Source organism: Zingiber officinale, chromosome 7A, assembly GCF_018446385.1.
Source record: "Zingiber officinale cultivar Zhangliang chromosome 7A, Zo_v1.1, whole genome shotgun sequence".
Classification (NCBI taxonomy): domain Eukaryota; kingdom Viridiplantae; phylum Streptophyta; class Magnoliopsida; order Zingiberales; family Zingiberaceae; genus Zingiber; species Zingiber officinale.
The window spans coordinates 136,816,685-136,826,675 of NC_055998.1; the positions used below are offsets into that span (position 1 = coordinate 136,816,685).

Genomic DNA, 9,991 nt, shown 5'->3' on the forward strand with positions numbered 1-9,991 from the left:
GAGATTATCCGTGCAGTTCAAATTCTTGTCTTAATGCAGAGTAAAGGAGGGATCATTATCCATCATTGATGAAAAAAAAAAAATTCCACATGTAAAATAAATAGGGATCATCACTCTCTATTAACAGTAGAGAGTGGTCCATCCATTTTGCGGACTTAAAGATCCACACTTTAAGCAAACCTCTATAAAATATATACTATAAATTAAAATTGTTTATAGTAGATTTGTATAAAGTCTAATAATTTTAGTATGTACCAGTTCTTTTAATAAGCTGTAATAGCAATAAAGGTGTTAGCACGTAATATGCACGCAGACAACGACACAAACGCCAAAACAAAGCTGTTTTGTTTTTTTTGTTTTTTTTTTATTCTCTTGCTCTTGCTCTTGCTCTTGCTCTTGCTCTTTAATAAAGTAGCTGTAGCGATGTCATGGTTGTTAAGAAAACCACGCAATCAGAGAGACCAAGAGCGTAACCACCATGCGGCCATCAATCGCCCGGCAATTTGATCATGAACTGGCAACTTTAGAATTTGGGATCGCTGTAATTGGCCCACGACTGCGATTTTGCGCAAGAAATTGAACATCTGGTACCTGGCAAAGCAACGGTTTTGGAGCAATTACTCTAGGGTTCTTTGACCGGAAAAGAGCAGATGAAGGTCGTGTTCGGAAGCCCGGGGACTCGGAGCGGGCTCCTGCTCAGGACTGGCCAGATCGCCTTCGCCGCAGTTTCGATCGCCTTCATGATCTCTGCCTTCGGCTTCTCCAATTACACCGCTTTCTGGTACCCACTGTCGATTTTTTTTTCTGTATGCTTGTTTCTTTTCTGGGCTAATACTTCTTCCAATTTATTGCCTTTAATTTTTTTTCCCTCTCTCTTGGTTTTAAATTTAATATTGTCTTATTCGGATCGTATGCGCGCAATATAAACAGCGAGTCCAATTTGTGGTATGTTCTAGATCGATTGGAGGGGCATGGTAATTGGTTTGTCAGTTAAGGATATACGATATGTTCTCATAGGATTCAATTTATCTGAGCCATTATGTCCTAGTACCTAAGCAAATTTAAGATAGGGACTGAGGCAGTGACAAAAGATGAGGAGACTTTGATAATCAATATGTCCAAGCAATGTGTGTGTCTGCAAATGGTCTTCGCAAGATTGCTTGAAAACTCCATCCTTTATCATTACTTGTTCTATTCTAGGATATGTATCAACTATATCTTGAGTTCTCTCCATCATATTCTAGGATGTCCAGAATTAGTTTCATCAATGAACCTCACCTATTCCTGTGCCCGTGGAGTGATCTGCGACTGTAATGGTAAGATATTAAATCGTACAATTACAATGTGAGTTTGAATCTTAACTCTCAACACTAATGATGCTTTAGGTACGGGCCCTTGTTTAATTATATAACACAACCACACTGGACCCACCCATATGAAGTCATGCATCTTTAGCTTGCATTCATTTTGTAAATTCATTGTTCAAGCTTAGTTCAACGGTTTTGTTTGAGGAGAGATGCTAAATTATGTATATAAATTGGTTCCTTTTAAACTTTGGCTTCAATCAGTAGAATTTTCTAACAGAATTAATTGATACAATGAGAACTTTAGGCCACATATATTGTTTGAATGGTCAAACAAATTAAAAAGCAGTACTGACAAACATGTCCTTTTAAATGATTGATATATGTATATAACTGCACTACATTCAACTCAGGAATCATCCAATATAGAGTGTTGTTGCGTCGATGTTGATTAATATCTGATTAAGATACTTGTTTAACCTTTATTATTTCAGGAATGAGCATGTTGATAATATCACCATCTAGAACATCAAATTATCAAAGGTCAAAACCAAATAGACTAATATGAAAAAAATGGATAAATTGCAATGAACTGGCAGTTTCAGAGTATTGTCACTGATTTGAAAAGGGAGATCTTGTACATGACACTTGCTAGCTATTTTATTGGTTTATGACTCATCTTTAAGAAGGGGAGCCTTAGCGCAACGGTAAAGTTGTTGCTTTGTGACCAAAAGATCACAGGTTCGAAACCTGGAAACAGGCTCTTGCAAAAAGCAGGGTAAGGCTGCGTACAATGGATCCTTCCCGGGACCCCGCATAGCGGGAGCTTCGTGTTTCCAGCCTCTTGCAAAAAGCAGAGTAAGGCTGCATACAATGGATCCTTCCCGAGACCCTGCATAGCGGGAGCTTCGTGCACCGGGCTGTCCTTTTTTTTTTTATGACTCATCTTTAAGGTTTAATCTATCGGCCCGTTTATAGGTTAATGGTTAAACATAATTTTAGACATTTTAGGTAGTTATTATTCACCAACAGATATCCAATACTTTTCCTTTTATTTATTTATTTTATTTTTGGATAAAAGGTTAGGGTGACAAAATAGATTACCTAAGCACTTGTATTATGGACAAGAGAAGAGACTACTACATATGACGAGACTACTACCAGCTGATAACTGAACTCATATAAAAGACAAGTAGAAGTGTTGTGTCAACCATTGCCAGTTGATATAAAACTTAATTATAGACTCATCCCATGCATTATCTCAGAACTACCACTGCGCTATCCAGATACAAATACTCAGATAAAACGCCTTCAATTCAAGAAACAGTAGAAATGGGCATTGAACAATAAAAACACAAGATTCAGAAAGGTTAGGAATTGGTCAACTGCAATAAATAATTTTATTAGCGGTAGTAGTGAAAATAAGTGCAGCTTACCCTGATCTGAATGGACTGGACAATCCAGCTGAATAAAGTTGTGCCACCTGAAAAGCAAGTTGCACAAGTCATCCCACTTGACTTCAGAGGTTATAAAGCAGCATCTAGCTTTCAAAAGGGTAAACATCCAAGCTTAAAATGAATGAATTTCCCATAATGGATTCACTTCTTGTTAAAACTCAAGGGCATATGCCCTGTGCTCTGGTGAGCATGATCCTCCCCATGCATATAATTTAGCTCTACTCAAAGTGCATTTCATGGTTGAGTCTCCTTGGTGGAAAATTTTCAAAACCAGTTAGGAAATAGCTTTAACAAGTAATCATAACTTTGCTGCATACTCTAGGTATTGTAATGCTTCATATATCGTGGGCACCTATCCAAAGGTGAAAAAACAAAATTCCTTAGAGCTTTAACAAAATTATCCTCTTCTTCATCAATGGTTTCTGACTAATATGCATTTTTCTATCATTAATGTCTATATTAAAATATTAAAGGAAGTCATGAACTTGCAATCTGATAAAACAAGGTATCTAAAATTAATAGTCAACAGTAGTGGTATTATTCTTTCTATATACATCAATTTCAAGGTCTACTTTGCTATTCTGATTATTATACTACTTGAGTATTATTGTTCTTTAGATCTGATTCTGGTACAAGCAATATGTTACTGAAAATTATTTTTTATAGTATCAATTAGATTGAAGGGGAGTCTTGGTGCAACGGTAAAGTTGTTGCCATATGACCAAAAGGTCTCGGGTTCGAATCCCGGAAACGGCCTCTTGCAAAAAACAAGGTAAGGTTGCGTACAATGGATCCTTCCCCGGGACCCCGCATGGCGGGAGCTTCGTGCACCGGGCTGCCCTCCTTTTATAGTATCAATTAGATTATTAGTGTGACATTGTTCATAAATTTTAAGAATGTTGGTTTTGCATGCAGTTACTTGGTTGCTTCTATGGGACTGCAAGCTCTGTGGAGTTTGGGCCTAGCATGCCTCGATATATATGCTATAAAGGTCAAAAGAGATCTACACAATCATTTGCTAGTAAGCTTGTTCATAGTTGGTGACTGGGTAAGTATGTTTTAGTTATTTGATTTTTTTTTTTTGGTTGAGGTTTTTTTTATGATTCTGTTTGATGTTAAGATCATAGTTAGTTAACATGAATCTTGTTGCCATTTGTGAAGCTATATATTCAATTGGTCATTCATCTATGATGCTATCATTGATCTTTATTTCACTTCTTTTCTTTTCTTTTTTTAATTTATTTTTTATTTTTTTTAGTTGGCACCAAGTATCCAGCTTATGCCACGGAAAGCGCTCGCAATGGGTTGCCTATTAGTCCAGCGTTCTTAGGTCAATCACCCATTAAAGGAAATTCATCCATTAATTCAAGGGTGAATTACAATTTACCCCCTGAGGTTTGACTTAAGTACGAAATAACCCTCATGGTTTCAAAAGTAACAAAAAAACCCCTGACCGGTAACATTGTAACATTATAACCCTTTGACGCTGGGAATGCACACTAAAATACTGATGTCATCATAAATTCCTTTTTTTTGGACAATAATACCCTTATTATGTTGTGAATTTAAATCTGGGACAATACTACCCTTTAACAAAAGAAAGGTAATTGCAAAACAACCTCATATATAAAATCATTGGTCAATAATACCTTGGTCACTCAGATGTTTCTTAGTCTTGTCGATCGGACGCTACCCGGTTGACTACTTGATCGGGCGTTGCCCGACCGGAGACACCACTCCCAATCGGGCGTTGCTAGGTCGGATACTTCTCGCTTTTGCAGGGCGGATATCCATTGGTCTTCTCGACCGGGCATTGACCGATCGGAGGCAACCTTCCTATCGGCTACACGAGCCCAGATCGGCTACGCAGGATTAGTTCATCAGGTTGTTTTGCAATTACCTTTCTTTTGTTAAAGGGTAGTATTGTCCCGGATTTAAATTCACAGCATAATAAAGGTATTATTGTCCAAAAAAAAGGAATTTATGATGACATCAACATTTTAGTGTGCATTCCCAGCGTCAAAGGGTTATAATGTTACAATGTTATCGGTCAGGGGGCTTTTTTGTTACTTTTGAAACCACGAGGGTCGTTTTGTACTTTAGTCAAATCTCAGGGGTTAAAATGTAATTCACCCTTAATTCAATGAAGCTGGGACTATCCTTAGATGCCTAAGAAACTAGAAGACGCTCTGCCGCTGCACTTGTCCCGGGGGCTTTATTTCACTTCTTTTGATCATATATACGCTGAACTTTTAAATATTGCATCAAAGACATGTCTACTTAATGCCATCTTAACAACAAATGACACGTATATACTCCATATACTCCATGAAGATCTATTGCTTAAACATGATGCGAGCATAAATAACAAATGTACTGGCATGAAAGTATGGGATGCCATGTTAGGCAAGATCTGTCTTTGGACTCAGCCATAAACCATCTGAAGACAACATAGCAATTTTGACTTCATTTTCAAGATGCATCATCCAATTTGACTAAACCCATCTACTTATAAAATCACATACAGTTCCACGAAGAATAAGTGAAAAAATGTGAGAAGTATGCAAGATAGGTAGTTTGTTTTCTGATTACAATAATCTAGACAATCCATGGTGTCATATAACAACAACAACCACTAAACTTTTATTACATTAAGTGGGGCTATATGAATCTTCCAATATCATTAGGTTTGATCGTCTACTGTATCCTCAATTCCTCATTTATATTTAAATGAATTTTATCATATTTTATAGTTACTAACTAAATCTTCTTTAGTCTTCCGCTCTCTCCATTAATATGCATATTTGTCATAATTTCACATCCCTTAATTTGGACATTTATTGGTCGTCTAAGTATATGTTCATAGCATCTTAAATGCTTCTCTCCCATTTCTTCTCCTGTTCATTCTCATATGTCCACACATCCTCCTTAACATTCTCATCTTCATAGCTCAACATTCAACTCAATATAACATAGAAGATCTTACTTTTGTTTTATAAAACTTCATGGTGTCATATGGGAAGAGAAATTTAGATGAGTGCATTACGTTGAAGTTGTAACTACTCAAGAGATGATGGGTCAACTCGAACACTCTGGATTAAAGGTAATCTTTGTGTGTTGTCAGTTGTCAACATGATCTAGCCATGCAAGATAGGTAGTTTGTTGTCTGATTGCAATATTCTAGGCAATCCATGGTGCCATATGGGAAAAGAAATAGTGCCACATGGGAAAAGAAATAGCATGAGTAGTGATCATTACGCTGTAAGTTGTAACTGCACAAGAGATGATGGATCAACTTGAATATTCTGGATAAAAGGTAATCTTTGTGTGCAGTCAATTGTGAGCATGATCCATCCAGTAAATTTATATTTCAAGGGTGCAAGGGAATGACATAAGTGCTTGAAGCAAGAAACACAAAGGCTACTGCAACATATATCTTGCGGATATGGTATGTTGTAGATACTTGGACAAAGAGACCCTTGCAAAATAGAGAATGATTAGTTGAATAGGAAAGAATGGTAACTTGATAAGGATTTAGAAATAGATATAGCATCATGCTGTTGATAAAAGATTAGTATGGAATATGGATCTTAAATTCCAATATAAATTGTTTATAACCAATGCTGGACTTTGGCTGATCCATTTGTATAGATCCAAGAAGAATTTCAACACTGGTACAATCTGGTGCAAAATCAAGTTCAATTTTTGTCTGATAACAAGCACAACTGTCATGTTTAAATGAAACATCAGCATCGAATTTGTCTTGCACAATAATTAAATTGTTGATTCCAATATGAAAAGTTTGATTATTATGTGGTTTTGATTTTGGCATCTTTTTGAACTTGTTAAGTGCTCAGCTCATTAGTACGAATCTACTTAAAATAGGTGTCTTAGGTTACTATTTAGTCATGTAAATCTATGTGTAGCGGCTGTGATAATATACCCCCTATGGTTGCACCAACAAGTGGAAGTTCAAATAGCCAATTTTCCTTATTTGAATGTATTCTATTTGAAAATATGTTGTAACGGCATCAACTCTGTACGAGGCTGAGAAGTCGTCATAAGCTAATGATTACATCAGTGTAGCTGTTCTTGAGACAGATGTCCAACCCATTATTAGTATGAATGCAAATAAGTAACACATATTTCAAGCATTGCGATACTTATATTCATTGTATAATCCAGGTAACAGCAACTCTGTCTCTGGCAGCAGCATGCTCTTCAGCAGGTGTGACTGTTTTGTTTGTGAAGGACACGAACTTCTGCAAATCATATTCTCAGTTTTCATGTGGCAAGTTTCAAGTTTCTACTGCCATGGCTTTTATCAGCTGGATGTTTGTCTCAGCATCTGCTCTAGTCATGTTTTGGATCCTGACATCTAGCTGATCATAAATATGTTTATTCTTTTTCTTTCTTTTTGTTGTTGAAAAAATATCATTTCTGCTCTAACATCTGACTGATCATACATGTACCCTGTTTTTTTTAAAAAAAAAAATTGTAAAGATACTGCAGAGATTTGTGGAGTGAAATAGTTCAAAGTTTATATCTTCCTCTGTTGCGATCAGTGTGGCTGCTGAGCCAGGAATTTGAATTTTATGAAGATTACTGACAATTCATGACTTCAAAATATGTCACCAAGATTGTGGACTGTTTGATGTTTGGATATAGAACGAAGAGAAGAGAACCATGAGTGACCAACAAAAGCAACTTAACCACATCAAATTATGTTTGCAGCAGCAAGGTAAAGGCCATCTACATCCCAAGGTGATTGGATTCATCTTAGGCAGCCTGGTGTCTTTGACTAAAAACAATCAGAGGTATCCTGACTGTCTTCTTAATGCCATTCGAAACCACCAATAATAGCTATAATAAGAGTAAAATTACCCATAATGTTAATTAGCAGTATTACCATAATCTTCGTTAATAGTAAAATTACCCATAATCTTCAATAATAGCACCTTTTGATCCACCACCTCAGTATTTCCACCTTAAACTTACCCCTACATGTGCCATGGTCTTCTGATGCACTACCACCATTCTTTACCTCATTCTTTTCACCTGGAACTTCCTCTATACACATGCTACCAAGATTTCATCCTCGTATAATATCCAGTTGATCTTAACCCACCAAGGCTTATTGTGCCTAAAGACTTCTCACCTTTGGGACTTCCAATGGGTGAAGACCATTTCTCCAATACTTCATCCATTACCCAACCTTAGATCAACCTTAAGATGACAAGGCTTCCAATGCTTAGAATTTACTACTCTAGGACTCGCCATGCCTAGAGATCAATTTTTTAGGACTTTAATTTATCACTTGTTAAGCATTTGTCCCTCCATGACCTACCTAGACTTTCACTATTAGAATTCATTTTCTAAGACTTCACTATCATGCATCTAATCCTACATGACCAATTATGAATTTTATCATTGCAAGCATCCAATCCTTTATGCCCTCCCTAGAGTTCCATTACCTATCTAACATCTTGTTTTTGTTGACCAATTAGAACTTTCATTGTCTACATAATTTTTTCATTATCAAGTATCTAGTTAATCTTGACTCATTTAATCTTTGTGACTATTAATTATCCAATTAACTTTGGCGTACTTAATTTATCCAAACAGATTGCTCAAATACAAAACACAACTTTGGTCTATTAAGGTTGATCCTGTTCGAACCAAGGGTCAACGAACGCTGGGGATGTGGCGCTCCTTGCTGGGTCCTCGAGGGCTCCGGTGAACCTGCAGCAAAACCGAGCCGGGAGGGGTGTCCCGGCGACGGCCCTCCGACGCTCAAGTCAGGCGAGGAATAACAAGAAGGTGGTCTCCAGATCAAGATTTCTCATACCTCCGGTGAAGAAATGGAGGCCTTATATAGACCTCCCGAAGAAGCCTGGGCGCACCAATCAAAGTAACCACCTGCCTTTGACCATGCCCAGGTATGGGTCTGTCAGAAGGGCCATGCCCAGATATGGATATGTCAGGAAGATGTCCATGAGGCCATACTGCTACTGTATCAACCTTTCCATGATGTGACGGCAAGGTCCTCCATCGTGCGATCTTGTGTACGGTCTAATCATCAGACATGCTTTAGCTGCTATCCCATATCCCGAGCCGAGCGCATAGGCCGCTCGGCCCCCTTTGTACCCTCGCCCTTATCTTGGCCGAATGGACAACCCGCTCGGCCCTTCGTTTCCAGCCGAGCGGCATCCCGCTCGGCCCTTCGATCCTCCTGCCTTGGCGTCGGAAACCCAAACCCTTGGATGGGTTATGTCTAGCTCCGCTCGGACTTACTCAGCTGCTCGGCGTGGCCATTAACCACTTAGTCAGCCCTTCATCGGTTCTCAAGCTGAGACCCTTCAAAAAATGGGTCCCCCATTTTTACCGCCGGATCAAAGGTCAAATTAGGTTTGATTGCATAGTCGACTATCTGATTGACTAAAATCCTATGCTCAAGCATAGACTTGCTCTATGTTTGAATTAAATTAGCTTGAATATGAATTGAGTCAACTCAAGAGACGGTTGGAAAGATAAATTTGTTGTATTGACTAGTTGAGTCGATCAAAATGAATCTTATTTAACTAAATAAAGTTTGAGTTGAATGAATCCTCATAAAGTCAACTAAAGTTGAAAGTTATCGGTCGATAAACTTGTGATATTCTCCAACTTAGTTGATTGGAGAATTTGAGTCAATTCGAACTGTTATCAGTCAATTAGAGGTAGACTTTTTTTTTTAATATATATATATATATATATATATATATATATATATATATATATATATATATATATATATATATATATATATATATATATATATAATCAAAAGATATATATATAATCAAAAGATATATCAAGATCCCTAAGATAGTTGCTCCTGTCCAATGAAATATCATATCCAAGTAGATATTCAAGATTTTGTATACATGTGTTTGTACTTTCTTAAATACCAACTCCACATCAAAATGTACATGATGGATCATGGAGAATATATCAAGGTGTTGAGCCTGCATTAACTTGTTTGTACGACGATAGTGTCGGACAAAAACACACAACATCCTCCGATATAGGGTCATCTCCTATGTCATATAGAGTCATGATCTGAACCACATCTAGAAGGGGCTAATACCTGGGCTTCTAAAGAAGATATGCTCCTGCATCAACTAGATGTAGACTTGGTTTGAATAATAGTCATTGATCTATAAGGTTTTCTTAATAAGATTTAAGTCT

At 37.3% G+C, this 9,991-nt stretch overlaps 1 protein-coding gene across 1 annotated transcript; it reads left to right on the top strand.

Moving 5' to 3' along the window:
- Positions 1 to 364: 364 nt before the first annotated feature.
- LOC122002749 (CASP-like protein 5B3) lies at positions 365 to 7,178 on the top strand. The gene is made up of 3 exons (XM_042558053.1): positions 365 to 781; positions 3,677 to 3,809; positions 6,947 to 7,178. The coding sequence occupies exons 1-3, from the start codon at positions 651 to 653 to the stop codon at positions 7,145 to 7,147; spliced, it is 465 nt and encodes a 154-aa protein (XP_042413987.1). The 5' UTR covers positions 365 to 650; the 3' UTR covers positions 7,148 to 7,178.
- Positions 7,179 to 9,991: the final 2,813 nt, after the last annotated feature.

Excerpts from the sequence above, each read along its gene's own strand:
- LOC122002749 (XM_042558053.1), top strand. The coding sequence starts at position 651 with ATGAAGGTCGTGTTCGGAAGCCCGGGGACTCGGAGCGGGCTCCTGCTC. Across the intron at positions 782-3,676 it reads TCCAATTACACCGCTTTCTG|TTACTTGGTTGCTTCTATGG; the intron begins GTACCCACTGTC and ends TTTTGCATGCAG. Across the intron at positions 3,810-6,946 it reads TGTTCATAGTTGGTGACTGG|GTAACAGCAACTCTGTCTCT; the intron begins GTAAGTATGTTT and ends TGTATAATCCAG.